Source organism: Geotrypetes seraphini, chromosome 17 (assembly GCF_902459505.1).
Source record: "Geotrypetes seraphini chromosome 17, aGeoSer1.1, whole genome shotgun sequence".
Classification (NCBI taxonomy): Eukaryota; Metazoa; Chordata; class Amphibia; order Gymnophiona; family Dermophiidae; genus Geotrypetes; species Geotrypetes seraphini.
The window spans coordinates 44,748,193-44,765,165 of NC_047100.1; the positions used below are offsets into that span (position 1 = coordinate 44,748,193).

A 16,973-nucleotide genomic window follows, 5' to 3' on the forward strand; every position below is an offset into this window, starting at 1 on the left:
AATATCTTATCTACAAAGACGAAGTGTTTTCAAAAAATTGGCAAGCATTCTGTGGCATACCACAAAAATAACCATTATCTTTGATTCTCTATAATCTTTTCATGAGCTCACTAGACCATATCAAATTCAACAACAATGAATGCATATTCTCATATGCAGATGACATTCTAATACTCATCCTAATTAATCATGACTTTAATGATACAACGCTAATGAAATCAAATGGTATAGAGAAAATAAAGACCTGGGCCACATCCAACAAACTAAAACTAAACGCAGACAAAACCAAAGTTCTGTGGTTTCGTAACACTGTACACAGTTTTTTCCACTGTAACTCTAACCTCATGATCCACACTAGATATCGACAAGATGTCCAACGAGTCATACTTGAATCTCAAGTATCCAGCTTAAGGAAGAAAACCTTCTACAGTATGAGAAGGAGTGCCACAAATGCTTATACTGTCCCAGCAGGATTACTGCAACTCCATCTATGCCGGTCTAAACTCTACTCTCCTAAACAAATTATAGATGATTCAAAACATGGCAATCAGACTAATATTCAAACTAAAACAATTTGACTCCATCTCACCTTATTATAAGAACTCATATCACCTTTAAACTATCATGTATAATGTTCCAAATCTTTAAAAAAACCTCAGAGACACTCATATACTTATTTGTTAATTCCTGGTCAACTTCAACCAGAAAGGAATTGCTTCAGCTACTCCATCCATCTCCTAAAGGAGTTAAATACAAATGCACATTCGACTTGCTCTTCACTTATTTTGGCGCCAAGACCTGGAACAACCTCCCAACTGTTATAAGGATGGAAACATTCTACAACAGATTCTGAAAAAAATTAAAAACTCGCTTCTTTGAAACCATACATACTATAGACAACTAATTTGAAACACCTAGTGTCACTAAATCCCAAATCAGCTCAAGTTTTATACCAGTACTGACATGAAACCTCAGTCCTCCCTTCCCCATTATTACGTTCATAACTGTCCTCAGATTGCTATAATGTAGTATATATATTGTGTAATTCCTTATTTTGTAAGTTGACTTGAACCTCTTTAGGCATAGCTGACTCAAAAATATTTCAATAATATTGGATTAGATTAGTTGAGTTTATTCAGTAACAAGTGATTTGGTTTTTCTACATGTAAAATATAAATTCTAGATCATCGCTTAACTATGAAAGAAAATAATTTACCTGGAATCTAGTATCACACCAAGCAAACAAATACATAAGGACTTTTAAGAAGGAGGAGTTTCAGAACCTGAAAACCAAATGGCATCATATTTGTGTGGATTTAACAAATGGCTGCCCCAGTCACAGAGCGGCGTGGGACAAGGCAGGAAGCAAAAAACTCACACCTGCCTGCGTGCCGCTCTGCCGCTGCTGCTCGGGGGGAGAAAGCAGGAGAGAAGGGCAGGAAGCAGAAAGCTCCTGACCTGCAGCGCTGGACCGCCATTCACGGAGCGGCAAGGCAGAAAAGCGAAAAACTCGCACCTGCCTTCTTGCTGCTCCGATTCTGCTGCTGCCACTGGGGAGAAAGCCGGATGGAAGGGCAGGAGGCTGAAAGCTCCTGCTCTACAGCGCTGGACCGTCAGACCACTGGAGGAATTAAGATAGGGGAGGGGGGTTAGTTAGTATTCGCTCCATAAGATGCACCCTTATTTCCACCCACTTTTGGGGGGGGGGGGGGAAAAGTGCATCTTATAGAGCAAAAAATACGGTAATCTTGCAGCAGCATTCTGAGACAATTGCAGCACCTGTATAGTGTGTTTTAGTAACCCAAGATATGAGTTGCAATAATCAAGGATCGGAAATACAACAAAACAAAGTACAACAGAACAAAGATTTTCTGTAGATAAATCATCTTCGAGCCTCCTCAGGACTCTCAAATGAAAGAAAGCTATAGAGATTACCGCTTTTATTTAAGAACATAAGAACATAAGCAGTGCCTCCGCCGGGTCAGACCATAGGTCCATCCCGCCCAGCAGTCCGCTCCCGCGGCGGCCCGAACAGGTCACGGCCTGTCTGAGTCACCAGAAGGGGCCCCCTTGCCACCTTGGTTTCCCATTGAGTCCTATCTTCCCATCGAAGTCCTAACCCTCCGGTCTTGCACATGCACGACCTGGTTGGATTTCTATACTTATTACCTGGTTAGCTTTCTATACCTGTGTTACATCCCAGCACCTCTCTCAGTATCCCACGATCCCCCTATCCCTCAGGAATCCGTCCAATCCCTGTTTGAATCCTTGTACCGTACTCTGCCTGATCACTTCCTCAGGTAGCGCATTCCAAGTGTCCACGACCCTTTGGGTGAAAAAAAACTTCCTTGCATTTGTTCTGAACCTATCTCCCTTCAGTTTCTCCGAATGCCCCCTCGTGCCTGTTGACCCCTTCAGCCTGAAGAATCTGTCCCTATCCACCCTCTCTATGCCACTCATGATCTTGAAGGTCTCTATCATATCTCCCCTGAGCCTCCTTTTTTCCAGAGAGAAGAGCCCCAGCCTATCCAACCTCTCGGCGTATGGGCAGTGTTCCAGCCCTCTTACCAGTTTTGTTGCTCTCCTTTGGACTCTCTCAAGTACCGCCATGTCCTTCTTGAGGTACGGCGACCATTATTGAACGCAGTATTCCAGATGTGGACGCACCATCGCTCGATACAATGGCATGATGACTTCCCGCGTCCTGGTTGTTATGCCCCTCTTTATGATGCCCAGCATCCTGTTGGCTTTTTTCGAGGCTGCTGCACACTGTGCAGATGGCTTCAGTGATGCATCCACCAGCACACCCAAGTCTCTCTCAAGACTGCTGTCTCCCAACAATGCCCCCCCCAATTTGTAGTTGAACAACGGGTTCTTTTTCCCTATATGCATGACCTTGCATTTTTCCACGTTAAAGCGCATTTGCCATTTGTTTGCCCAGTCTTCCAGCTTGTCCAGGTCCCTTTGCAGGTCCTCACACTCCTCCCTGGACCTAACTCTGCCGCACAGTTTGGTATCGTCTGCAAATTTTATAACCTCGCACTTTGCCTCCTTTTCCAGGTCATTGATAAATATGTTGAAGAGTAACGGCCCCATCACCGATCCCTGTGGCACACCGCTCGTGACTCCCCGCCAGTCAGAGTATTGTCCCTTTACTCCGACCCTCTGCAGTCTACCCGACAACCAGTGCTCGATCCATCTGTGCACATCCCCTCCCACCCCGTGGTTCCACAGCTTCCTAAGCAGCCTTTCATGTGGCACCTTGTCGAAAGCCTTTTGAAAATCAAGGTAAATGATGTCTATAGGTTCCCCATTGTCCACCCGACTGCTTATTCCCTCAAAGAAGTACAGAAGGTTCGTTAAGCATGACCTTCCCTTACAGAATCCATGCTGGCTTGTTCTCAGTAGATATATGAAGAAACAAAACTGGCCCACAGTCTATGTTCCAATATTAAATATAATTTTAAATTTTCGTGTGTTATTTAAAGAAAAAACTTGAAAGGGATAGTGTCGGTTGAGTTTTAATGGTTTTGAGTCCACCAATATAGAGAAAGACCTTTAAACTTAGATATCATTACTCCCATGGACATTCAGTATGAGCCATAGATCGGCCGCCCGATGTATCTCACAGGCTCAGGTAGTGACCTTGCGATGACTAGCATCAGCCAGATTATTAGTCTGGATATTTACTAAGGTTCACCATAAAGCCACCGAAAGAAATAACTTTCTCTCTTTTTCAAGTTGTCACCCAAAACGGCTCAAGGCTGCTATTCCTATTGGACAGTTCCTACGGGCAAGGCGGATATGTACTTCTGATGAAGATTTCAAAAGAGAAGCACAGATCTTACACAATAAATTCTCAGCTAGGGGTTATCCCAATAATGTTCTACGTAAAGCTTTTCTTAGAGCATGGCATGCCAATCGAGATTTAATGCTGGCAGGAAACACTCGGGACAATCCCTCTAATCATATTTGTGTCTTATCACATTCCACCCAGTCTTCTCAGATAGCAGCAAGCATCAGGGCTCACTGGCATATCTTACAACTTCATTCGGTGTTTCAAGATCATCCCTGCATTGCTTTCACCCGGGGAAAAAACTTATCTGAACACCTAGTTTTTTCAGATTTTCAAAGGAAACCTTTGGGTCCCCGTGAAAAAGGTCATCATTCCCCTTGTGGGAAATGTTCAGTATGCAGCACGTCAATGTCAGGTGACAAATGGGTTCATCCCATTTCTAATCAAACTTACTCTTTAAGATCCACTACCTCTTGTAACTCTCAATTTGTGGTGTATGTTATTTCTTGTCCGTGCGGATTAATTTATGTAGGTTGCACTACCCGCAAAGTAAGAACACGTCTGATTGAACATCGAAGTTGTCTTAACACAAAAAAACATACTGCCCCCATGGTTCTTCACAATCAAATCTATCACCATGATTTTTCTCAACTACAATGGGGCATATTGGAACAAATTCCTTCCAATTTCAACGGGGACAGAAATACTTACTTACTTCAACGTGAGAATTACTGGATTTTTCAATTAAAATCATTCCCTCCTACAGGACTCAATGAAAATGTAGATAAATGTTTTATTACCTAAATGCATGGGAACACTCATACATATATATTTTCCAAGTTCATTGATTTCTTGACGTCATTCCGGTAACAGGGGGGCGTGGCCTAATCTGGACTCCCGCGGCGTCTTAATCTCCCGAGGCGCCATTTTCAACATCACTTTGCTCAGAGGAGACGGCATCATTTGGAACTGCTCCTCACTAATAGAGGTTGATGGCTTTAACGTCTTTCCATCGCCCAAGCAGCTGACAGCTTTATTTTCAGTTTGTCGCTTCTTTCTACTCCGGATCCCCGCTCCTGATGACAAACATTTTTTCCTTTCAGCATTTGAAGCTAAGTACTATTTATTTGACTCAGTACTGTTCTTTTCCAAGAGTTTATGATTTTCCTTATTTGGACTCTTTTTTTGAATGTTTTTCACAATTTTTTCAGCTTTTGCTTTTTTGGGTTTTTTTGACACTTTGTATTATCATTTTTTTGTCCGTCGAATCAGCACAGGCACTTTACCAAGATTTAGACACCTCATGGGAGTATAGGCAATTTTAGCCATTAACACTTTATTACACCAGCCTTGGGAGATTATGTGATTTTTGTGTTTCACTTTAGTAGCAAAGATTGCCAGGGACAGTTTGGTGTTTTATCCATTAGTTTCTAAGTAATTTGTTTCATATATTAGATTTTTTATAACCAAAGTCTTTTTCTCCCGGATTATGGACTAAATATGATGTATGAGGCAGTGATTCTTATCCAGACTAATAATCTGGCTGATGCTAGTCATCGCAAGGTCACTACCTGAGCCTGTGAGATACATCGGGCGGCCGATCTATGGCTCATACTGAATGTCCATGGGAGTAATGATATCTAAGTTTAAAGGTCTTTCTCTATATTGGTGGACTCAAAACCATTAAAACTCAACCGACACTATCCCTTTCAAGTTTTTTCTTTAAATAACACACGAAAATTTAAAATTATATTTAATATTGGAACATAGACTGTGGGCCAGTTTTGTTTCTTCATATATATATTTATTGGACTTTATTGGCCACATAGTCCTTTAGGGTTTTTATAGGTTTGTTCTCAGTAGGCCATATCTCTCGATATGCTCGCAAATACCGTCCTTGATCATAGCTTCCACCATCTTCCCTATAATTGAAGTCAGGCTCACCGGCCTGTAGTTCCCGGGGTCACCCCTCGATCCTTTCTTGAAGATAGGTGTGACATTCGCCAATTTCCAGTCCTCTGGTACCTCTCCAATTTTCAAGGATAGGTTGCAAACATGCTGGATTGTGCCCGCTATTTCTTGTCTTAGTTCTTTCAGAACCCTTGGGTGGATCCCGTCCGGGCCCGGCGATTTGCTGCATTTTAACCTGTCTATCTGCTTGAGGACATCCTCCTTACTTACCTCTATGTGTTCTAATTTTTCAGCCTGTTCCCCACTCATGAGCTCCTCTGAGTCCGGTATATTAGATGTGTCTTCTCTCGTGAAAACCGACGAGAAGAACGTGTTCAACCTCTCAGCTACCTTTTTATCCTCCTTAATCACTCCCTTCCTATCCCCATCGTCCAACGGCCCCACCTCCTCTCTCGTTGGTCGCTTCCCCTTTACGTAACTGAAGAATGCCTTGAAGTTTTTCGCCTCCCTGGCCAGCCCCTCTTCGTATTTCCCTTTTGCTTTTCTAACCTCTCGGTGGCATTCCTTTTGGCATTTCCTGTGCGCCTGGTGATTTTCCTCCGTTGGGTCCTTTTTCCATCTCCGGAAGGACACTTTCTTGTCGTTTATTGCCCTCTTTACTTCTGTTGAGATCCAAACCGGGTCCTTTGACCGCTTGTTCTTGCCGCCTTTCCTGAAACTTGGGACGTACATTCTTTGTGCTTCCTGCAGGGTGTCCCTGAATAGGGTCCAGGCGCTTCCTACAGTCTCCATCCTAAGGATGTTTTTGAGCTTCCTCCCCACCATTTCCCTCATAGCAACATAGTTCCCTTTCCTGAAGTTGAGCGCAGTTGTTGCGGTCCTCCTTACTGTGGGTGTCCCCCTTTCTAATGTGAATCGGATCGCGTTGTGGTCACTGTTGCCTAGTGGTCCTCCCACTTCTACCCCTCTTGCAGGCCCCCCTAATCCGTTTAGGATGAGGTCAAGAGTAGCACTCCCTCGCGTCGGTTCCCTGACTAGTTGCTCCATGAAGCAGTCCCTCACAGCTTCTACAAATCCTGTTTCCCTAGTGCAGTTGGAGTGACCCGTACTCCGGTCAATCCCCGGGTAGTTGAAGTCCCCCATCACTGTTACACTTCCAGTCCTGCATTCTTGTCTCAGTTCAGCTTCCAAGTCGTGTCCGATTTCCTCCGGCGTACCAGGTGGGCGATAGTACAGCCCCAGTTTTATGCCTGCACCCTTGTTTCCCGGCAATTTGACCCATAGCGATTCCAGCCCCTCTGCCTTCTTTGCCATATCCATCCCGACCGAGTAGATAGAGTCCTTTATATATAGTGCTATGCCTCCCCCCTTCTTGTGGGTCCTGTCCCTCCTGTAGAGCTTGTACCCCGGCAGCGCCACATCCCATTGATTCTCCTCTGTCCACCATGTTTCTGTAATTCCAATTATATCCAGGTCCTCCCCCTTGGCTATGACCTCTAGTTCACCCATCTTGGTCATGAGGCTTCTTGCATTTGCGTATAAGCACCGCAGGTCCCGTCGTTTTTCCTCCACCTCCATATTTACCTGGGCCGCCTCCCCTTGAATTTCAGGCAGTTCTCCTGTTCCCTGTGCTGCTGCTTTGCCCTCAGCCTTTACTCTCGCAGCTTTCGGTTTCCCCACATTTCCACCACCCCACTTCCCGGCTTTTCCTTTGGGTTTTCTAGCCCTACCGGTCCCCTCCTGGGCTATCATCCCTTGAGCCTCTGTTTGATCCCCCTCGCCTTGTGGCACCCCTATATTGCCCTCAGTTTTCGCCCTCGTGCCACCCAGTCCCCCTGTGTCTCGATGCCCCTTAGTCTCCTCCCTGAGGCTTAAAAGATAAGGTAGAATCATGGAGTACTTCTAAATATCTACATTGGTCAAATATAGGAATGCTAACATTATTGAAAGATATTTCAGGCAAAGACACTTTCAGGATTGCAGAACGTCCCAAATGTAACCAAACAAGTGATTAATATTATAACAGTACAATACTAATAAGATATACAACACTTGACATTCTTATACATATCATCCATTAATGTAAAAATTATAACCCCTCCCACCCACCCATCAATCCTTTAAAGAATATAACCATAATAAACCCAAATCAAATCTTTAGTTGAAAATATTAACCATCCAAATTGAGTTTTACAGATCTTCAATTTTAAATGGTTACTAACCATCCAGTTGTTGATTACACCGAAACAACTACTCTAATGGTTCAGTGTTTCTGTAATTATCCCTGCAAATGGAACAACAAATTGTATATCATCTAGTTGTGAGAGGACTTGACAAAGGTACTTTAAATAGATATTGAATAAAACAGCAGATAATTCAGATCCCTGGGGTACCCCTGCATCAATAGGACATCAGCCTGAGTCATTCTCCAACCACAGACTCTGAAAACTTATTTCACCGCTGGACCACTAGGGCTCAAGGCAGGCCCAAGGGAGGCCTGCAGTGGGGAGGGGGTGCAGAGCCAGCCAGGACAGGACAAGGAGGGATTCCTCCTGTCCTGGCTTACCACTGGACCACCAAGTTTTAAGGTAGACCCAGGAAGAAGCCTGCAATGGGCATGGGGGAGGGAGGAAGGGGGCTGGGTGCAGAGACAGGAAGGACAGGACACCTCATGGAAGGCAGGTATGTGAATATCAGGGAAGGGGGAGGAAGGGGATAGAGCATTACCTATACTTGAATATAAACCCTCAGTTTATATTTGTCAACCTTTTTACCCCTTTTTTGGGAGAAAAGGAAGGTTACCTCGGTTTATATTTGAGTATATACGGTAATTGATAAAGAGCATTGGCTACAGTATCCTGAAAAGATCATGGTCTATCAAAAGCTCAATATCAATTGTTGAGCAAGAGTGGCAAATGGAGAAAAAAAAATTAAATAAATAGGGTGTATTCACTTGGCTACAGAAAATGCCTCAGCAGCTCAGGGCAAAGACCTCTTATGCAGGGTTCACCCAAATGCTCTGTGCTAGACTGACTATTGAAAATTGTCACGTGACTCAGCCCATTTTTATTTTTTGTTTTTCTCCAGTGCTGGGAATTTGGGATCCCCCTCTGCAGGGATCTGGCCTATCAGTACGAGAACCTGTATGATTATCAGAGCCTCAGCTGGATACGAGTAAGTAAGAATTGTTTTATTCTTTCCTTCTTTGCTCTACACTTCAGTTCTGTCACCTCTGTCCTTCTCCCCTTCATTTCTCATTTTCAGCAAATATTGCTATAGCATTTGCAAAAGACTGAGGGGAAGATTCTCAAAGCTATGTGGTAAAAACCAATGGGCCGCTGTCGAAGCTGTTCTTGCATGCAAATGAGGTTTGCAGAGCATAAGGTCACTAAATTTACTTGAGATGAGTTGCTAGTGGTAGCACATGTGCAGAATGCACCCACATATTAACCTTCCCTCCCCCCCAAAAAACAACCCTGGATGGCCACTCTCTCCCGTAAGCCTCACACAACCTCCATACACCCACCCCTGGCAGTGGAAGAAGTGCCTACTCTCTGCCATCGCGCCCACACAATCTCAAGACTCTAACCACCCCCCCCACCCCCAGCAGGAGTAATGCTCCCCTTCACTGTTGCCTAACCCCCTCCCTGACAATTCCGCTTGTTCCCCTCTGCTCCTTCCAACCTTATTCTGGAAGACACCTAAGGCCTTAAACAACCTGGGCCAGTCGGAACCTTAGGCCTCTCCCTAGTGCATCCCAGGATTCATCAGGAAGGGAAGGCCTGCCATTTTGTAAGAGGTGAACCTACCTGCCAGAGGGTAGGCGTTCCTCCAGCTGGACTTCCTGAATAAGGTAGGAAGGGGCGGAGGTGGGTTGGATGTTGGCGGGAGGGTAGGTAGAGTTGGGGGATTGTGCGAGCATTGTGGAAAAGAGTGGGCATCTCTCCTGCAGGGGGGAGGGGGGAAGAGTAGAGTCGGATTGTGCGAATACAGCGGGAGAGAGTAGGCATCTCAGAACGAAGACCCAAACTCTGTGTCAATTCCGGTGGTACTTGCTTTTCTCCAGGAGGGCATGGAAAAGGGCCTAGCAGTCAGCTCTTTAAGAGTTCAGATAGTTGGGTTTTCTTGCTTTGGTCCCAAGCCCCAAGGGAGCTGTCTTGCTGCTCATATGTGTATGGTTAAAGGGCATGTTATGGCTCTGCCCTCCGCTGCAATAGCCTTTCCAACCTGAAATCTTAACCTGGTTCTCAGAGTACTTGTGAATCCACTCTATGAACCACTGGAACAAGCTTCTTTGATTGACTTCACCATCAAGACGCTATTTTTGTTGGCCATTACCTCCACCCCGAGAGTGTCTGAATTTCAGACTTTGTCTTATAGAGATCCTTTTCTTAGAATTACGGTTTTAAGTGTGATTTAGTGCATAGTCCCCTCTTTCGTACCAAAGTGGTTTCTAGCTTCCACATCAATCAAGAAGTGCACTTGCCTCTGGTGTTAAAATCTCTGGATGTGCACAGGCTTTTGCTGAGATATTTGGAAGTCATGAATGAATTTCAATTGTCAGATCATCTGTTTGTCCTGGCTGATGCAGCTCAAAAGGGTCAGCCGACATCAAAGGCATCGATTTCCAGATGGATTCCAATGGCCATTTCTTCCACCTATATTGGAGTTGGGAAACGTCTTCCTATCACGGTGAAGACCCACTCCACAAGAGGAGTTGCTTCAGCAGTTTTCCCAGAAGAGATTTGTAGAGTTGCCACTTGGTGTTCTCTGCATATATTCATGAAGTTTTACAGAATAGACGTGGCGGCCAAAGGGGATTCCACATTTAGATCTTTGATTCTGGTAGCAGGCTCATTGGTCCCACCCTAAGTTTGAGGGACTGCTTGGTTACGTCCCAAAGGTCCAGGAATAGAGTAGGGTTGTACAAGAAGGAAAGATTAAGCTTTCATCTTGTTAATCTTCTTTCTTGTAAACCCACACAATATTCTGAAGCCCACCCTAGGAGATGTTGATTAATCTATTGTCTGCCTCAATAAGTACCAGTAATTTGGACTTCTTGTTCCTTTCTCCAGCCTTAGCAAGAAAATGATCCGCAAATACAGTGTTGTTCAATCCAGGAGGTCTATATACAACATGCCCACACACTATGCAGGCTGAGTTCTAATTGTTTATTCTGTTTTCCAAATATTTTATTATTTGTTGTGATGTTTACTAGAAACATAGAAGATGACGGCAGAAAAGGGCTACAGCCCATCAAGTCTGCCCACTCTGCTTACCCACCCCCTGTCTATGCCCTAATGACCCAATTTCCTTATCTTGACCCTCGTAGGGATCCCACATGGGTATCCCATTTATTCTTAAAGTCTGGCACGCTGTCTGCCTCGATCACCTGCACTGGAAGCTTGTTCCAATGATCAACCACTCTCTCTGTGAAGAAATACTTTCTGGTGTCGCCATGAAATTTTCCGCCCCTGAGTTTGAGCGGGTGCCCTCTTGTTGCCGAGGGTCCCTTGAGAAAGAAAATATCATCTTCCACTTTGACACGTCCCGTGAGGTACTTAAATGTTTCGATCATGTCTCCCCTCTCCCTACGTTCCTCGAGAGTGTAGAGCTGCAATTTGTTCAGTCTCTCTTCGTACGAGAGACCCTTGAGCCCCGAGATCATCCTGGTGGCCGTCCGCTGAACCGATTCAATTCTGCGCACATCTTTACTGTAATGTGGCCTCCAGAATTGCACACAGTACTCCAGATGAGGTCTCACCATGGCCCTGTACAATGGCATTATGACTTCAGGCTTTCGGCTGACGAAACCTCTATTGATACAACCCAATATCTGCCTTGCCTTAGATGAAGCCTTCTCCACTTGATTAGCAGTTTTCATGTCTGCACTGATGATTACTCCTAAATCTCGTTCTGCTGAAGTCCTAGTTAAAGTTTCTCCGTTCAAGAAGTACGTCCTGCATGGATTTCCGCTTCCAAGGTGCATGACCTTACATTTCTTAGCATTGAAACCTAGCTGCCAGGTTGAGGACCAACTTTCCAATGTAAGCAGGTCCTGCGCCATATAATTCTGTAAACTGCATTCACTTACTATATTACATAGTTTGGCGTCATCGGCGAATAGTGTTATTTTACCTTGAAGCCCTTGAGTCAGATCCCCTATGAATATGTTGAAAAGGAGTGGACCCAGGACCGAGCCCTGCAGCACTCCACTGGTCACCTCCAATGTTTTAGAGAGGGTACCATTAACCACCACTCTCTGAAGTCTGCGACTCAGCCAATCATTGACCCATGCAGTTAGTGTCTCTCCTAACACCATCGATTCCATCTTGCTTAGCAGCCTGCAGTATGGGACACTGTCAAAAGCTTTACTGAAGTCCAGGTACACGACGTCCAAAGACTCTCCTAAGTCCAACTTTCTTGTTACCCAGTCAAAGAAGCTGATGAGATTGGATTGGCAGGACCTACCCTTGGTGAATCCATGCTGACTGGGATCCCGAAGATTCCCTTCATTCAATATGAGCAGATTAGAAATGTTTCTCAAGAAGTATCTCCATATCCCTCCCTCTTCTTTGTCCTCTCCAGGAATGACTGTTGGCTTTGTTACACACTGAGAAATTGGAGGACAGTCTAGAGGTAAGAGGAGGAGCAAAAGAATGCAAATTAAGCTTCCTACAAGAATTCTAGCGAGAAGGGACTGACACTCAAAGGTTCAAGAATATAGTGTGGATTTGCAAGAAATAGGATTAACGAGATAAAGACCTAATCTTTCCTTGGATAGACAGACAAGACATCTAGGGGTTGGGGAGTTTCTTGCAGAGAGAACAATAGGATGTACATAGGTATGTTACGGTGAGTGGGAGTTAGGAGTTGAAAGCAGCCTCGAAATAGTGGGCTTTTAGCTTGGATATGAATACTGCTAGAGATGAAGCCTGACATAATGACTCGGGCAGTCTGTTCTAGGCAAACGTCACAGCAACATAGAAGGAACGGAGTCTCAATGAAGGAGAAGGGTATGGATAGGAGGGACTTAACTGGGGGAGAAGGGAGCATGAGGGAGATAAGTGAGGAGAGATATTGACTAAACATACGTAAAGCCTTTACTTAGGACAGGGTTAAAAGAGCTTTTCTATAGAAGATTGCTCCCTTTAGGCACTACCCATCACATCCTTAAACAAACCTTGATTCTTGTACAATCCCTCTTTATTCTGGGACCAGTGGGTTATTTCCCTCCACCTGCCAGCTGTAAGAAGCCTCAAAACTTCAGAGGCTTTTCCCCCCTCCCTTACCTTTTCTCTGAGCATTCTCACCAGTCTTTTCTTCCTACAAAGCCAGGCTATAGGAGTTCATCTTTTCTGCTCTTATTTTATTTTGTGAACTTTAAGTATTATTTTGTTCATGGTTTTTGCCCTCGTGCTGTGGAGGTTCCCTGCAGGGATATCCTTGACTGCGGGAGATCGCAGACTGTTGGAGAACATCTGCTTCGGGGGGGGTTGGGGTTGGGTTCCCTGCTCAGCAGTAAGCCCCCTGGACAGCCTGCACATCAGATCGAGACCTTTCCCTTAGGAGCTAGCCCAGGTTCATCCGCTAGTAGGTGTGGCGCAGGCTGAGATGGTTCCATAGAGGTGTGACCTGGATTGGAACCAGACTGCGTCCCTCCACCAGGCGTTTGTGTGGCGTGTCCACGGGTGGCAGAGGTCTCCGGCCGGAGTGATCAGGCCGATGGGGCAGTCAGAAGACTTGAAATCCAGGTTTCCAGTTCACTGAGGCAAAGGATCTCCCTGCAAGCTGTTCAGCTACATGCAGTTTCTCTCATTCAGCACAGTGAGTAAAAGGTTTCAGTTTCTCCTGTGACAACATGGTTATGTGAGAACAAGCTAACAGCTTGAATCAGAGATTTGGGGGGTCTTTAAAAAGGGGGTTTTAGGTGACTCCCCAGAGCAGGATGGGATAGATTCATTCCTTATTTGCGGTGGATGGCTGTCGATTGTGCAGTCAGGTTCAACGTGTCTTGCGGCTCACGAGGGGGGCGAGATTTGCTCAAACACTGCGCCTTATGCCCCAACTCCCGCAAAATTGGCATCAGGGGCCCTGGGGAGTGCACTGATGACGTTTTGGTGAAACGTAAGCATGACTCCAGTGAAAACTTCATAAATTCTGCAGCACAGTGAGGGCTTGGGAGACCAGATACTTCTCACTGCACCAGGAATCATCCATCTTGCCAGCAACTTCGGGTGGGAAGCCCTGCCCCTTTTGCTCCCAAGCTACACTGCCTCCTTCTCTTCAGCCCTTTAAAGAGCTAACTTGCTCCGCGTGTGGCCAGAATTCAGAAGTACAGTGAGGGGAAGGGAGATCGATCGTTCTCACTGCACCAGGAACCCTCCATCATGCCTGCAACTTCGGGCGGGAAGCCCCACCTCTTTTTCTCTCAAGCTACACAGCCTCCTTCTCTTCAGCCCTTTAAAGGGCTGCTGAACAAGCGGGCCTCTCCTGCCGGCAGGCCACAACGAAGGGCCCTTTGGACAGACCAAGGAGGACCAAGCAGAACACCATGCCCTAGCGCCCACTACCCCATACACCAGAGCACAAACTAATTTCCCTGGCTATAGGCCTTTTCACAATCACAATGTGCTTCCACATCCCAACGGTGATAGGCCAGGGTAGATATGGAGACCTAGGGAAAAACTACCCAGAAATACAGCTAAGACTAGAACCAGCTACCTCCGAAAAATCCTCATCATACAAAAAAGTCCTCCAGCACACACACTATCTGCTGCAATAATCAATGCCAGATCGGTCAACAATAAAGATATTATTTTAACATACGCCATCACTGACAACCAATGGGATATTCTCCTGATTACAGAATCATGGTTAAAAGACAATAAAGATGCAACGTTAGGCGTACTATGCCCTCTCAGCTACCAAGCACTGGCACCATCCTGCCCTGATAAGAAAGGTGGAGGAGTGGCTGCCATCATCAAATCAAGCCTAAACCCCCAACTTATCGACTCTATAGTCCTTCAGTAGGACACAACAAAAAATTCATCTTTATTCTAATATATCGCACTCCCCATTCACAAATGAACATCCTCGAAGACCTGCTGGCTATCATCAGCAAGCTGGCGATATCTCATAAACAGATAATAGTCTCGGGTGACTTTAACTTTCACAACTACCCTGCAGTCACAGGTGCACCACAAGACTTTATGAGAACATTAACAGATCTATGCTTCTCCCAGATGGTAACCTCTCCCACGCACACCTCGGAAAACATATTAGACCCGATCTTCACCCTAGATATTTCCCTCCATGGCCAAAAAACGACCAATACTCCATGGTCTGATCACTTCCTTGTCACTTTCGATCTCCCAAACACAAACCGTGCATAAGGACAAACCCATAGTAAAAACAATATTCAATCCTGACTCCGTAAACCCTGACTCCTTCTCCACATCCATTACCAACCTAATAAAGGAATCGGAACCTATGAACAATTCCCTAGAAGAAGCATGGCACAAAGGAATACAAATATGCTATGAAACACTAGCAAAACCAAAGCAAATCAAAGCACCAATTCACCAGAAAACTTCTCCATGGTTCACCGAAAACCTCAGATTAAAGAGCAGTGAGGAAAGCTGAAAGGTCATGGTATAAATCCAAAAGCTATCAAGAGAAAACCCTTTGGAAAAAAACAATTAGCCATCTCAAACGAAAAACAAGTCTACTACTCTTACCTACTACTAAAGGCTTTAAACTGATACAAAAGGCTCTTCACACTAACAAAAAATTTATTTACTGCGTCCATCCCTACAAACAAGCCTAAGTAGTGAAACATTATCAAACTTCTTCCACGACAAAATACAAAAAATCCGCTTTAACCTTGACTCAGCTGTTAACCAATCACAATTCACCACTACCGTTACACCACCAAACACCATCTCAGCAGCAAACACCCTATGTCAATTTAAATCTATCTCGCACTCAGACCTGAACAAAATAGTTGACTCACTACGCTCATCAGGCTCAACCTTAGACCCTTGCCCAGCAAGTCTACTGATCTCAACTAAAGAAGCCTTTCTAAAGTCAATGAGTCCTGATCAACGAGTCACTTACATCTGGAGAAGTACCCTCAGCCTGGAAAATTGCAATGGTCTCTCCCATCTTAAAGAAACAGAATGCAGACCCAGATCAACCAAGAAACTTCAGACTAGTCTCAAACTTCCCATTCATTTCAAAGATCCTAGAAAAATTGTCCTAAACATAGAAACATAGAAGATGACGGCAGAAAAGGGCCACAGCCCAACAAGTCTGCCCACTTTAATGACCCACCCCCTAATTTCTTCCTTGAAGTGATCCCACATGCTTTTCCCATTTTCTTTTAAAATCCAGCACACTGCTGGCCTCAATTACCTGCGGTAGAAGACAAATTCCAATGATCAACCACCCTTTCGGTGAAGAAATACTTCCTGTGTCACTATGAAATCTCCCACCCCTGAATTTCAACAGATGTCCTCTTTCGCCTTAGGTCCTTTAAGAAAAAAGATATCCTCTTCTACCTCAATACGGCCCGTGACATATTTGAACGTCTCAATCATGTCTCCCCTCTCTCTACGTTCCTCGAGTGAGTACAGCTGCAACTTATCCAGCCATTCCTCATACGGGAGATCCTTGAGTCCTGAGACCATCCTGGTGGCCATTTGCTGAACCGACTCAATTCTCCGCGCATCTTTTTGATAATGTGGTCTCCAGAATTGTACACAATATTCCAGATGAGGTCTCACCATGGATCTGTATAACAACATTATAACTTCGGGCTTCCAGCTGACGAAACTTCTTCGGATACAACGCATCATTTGTCTAGCCTTGGATGAAGCTTTCTTCACTTGATTGGCAGTCTTCACTAATGAGCACTCCCAAGTCCCGTTCTGCTGTAGTTCTTGCTAAGGTCTCACCATTTAGGGTGTAAGTTCTACATGGATTTCTGTTGCCAAGGTGCATGACCTTACACGTTTTGGCATTAAAACTTAGTTGCCAAGTTGATGACCAATGCTCCAGTAAGAGTAGGTCCTACGTCATATAGTCGGGCACTGTGCTGTTGCCTATTATGTTGCATAGTTTGGTGTCATCTGCGAATAATGTAATTTTCCCTCGAAGCCCCTGAGCCAGGTCCCTTATGAAGATATTAAATAGGATCGGACCCAAGACCGAGCCCTGCGGCACTCCACTGATCATTTCCGATGTTTTGGAGGGAGTACCGTTC

At 45.0% G+C, this 16,973-nt stretch overlaps 1 protein-coding gene across 3 annotated transcripts in view; it reads left to right on the top strand.

Annotated features, from left to right (window-relative positions):
* The window catches only part of DOCK3 (dedicator of cytokinesis 3), a 694,894-nt gene that overhangs the window by 517,343 nt on the left and 160,578 nt on the right, over positions 1-16,973 (top strand). For all 3 annotated transcript variants that reach the window (XM_033926008.1, XM_033926006.1, XM_033926007.1), the window contains exon 38: positions 8,795-8,881. In XM_033926008.1, coding sequence (XP_033781899.1) covers positions 8,795-8,881 — 87 coding nt within the window. The remainder of the gene's footprint in view (positions 1-8,794; positions 8,882-16,973) is intronic.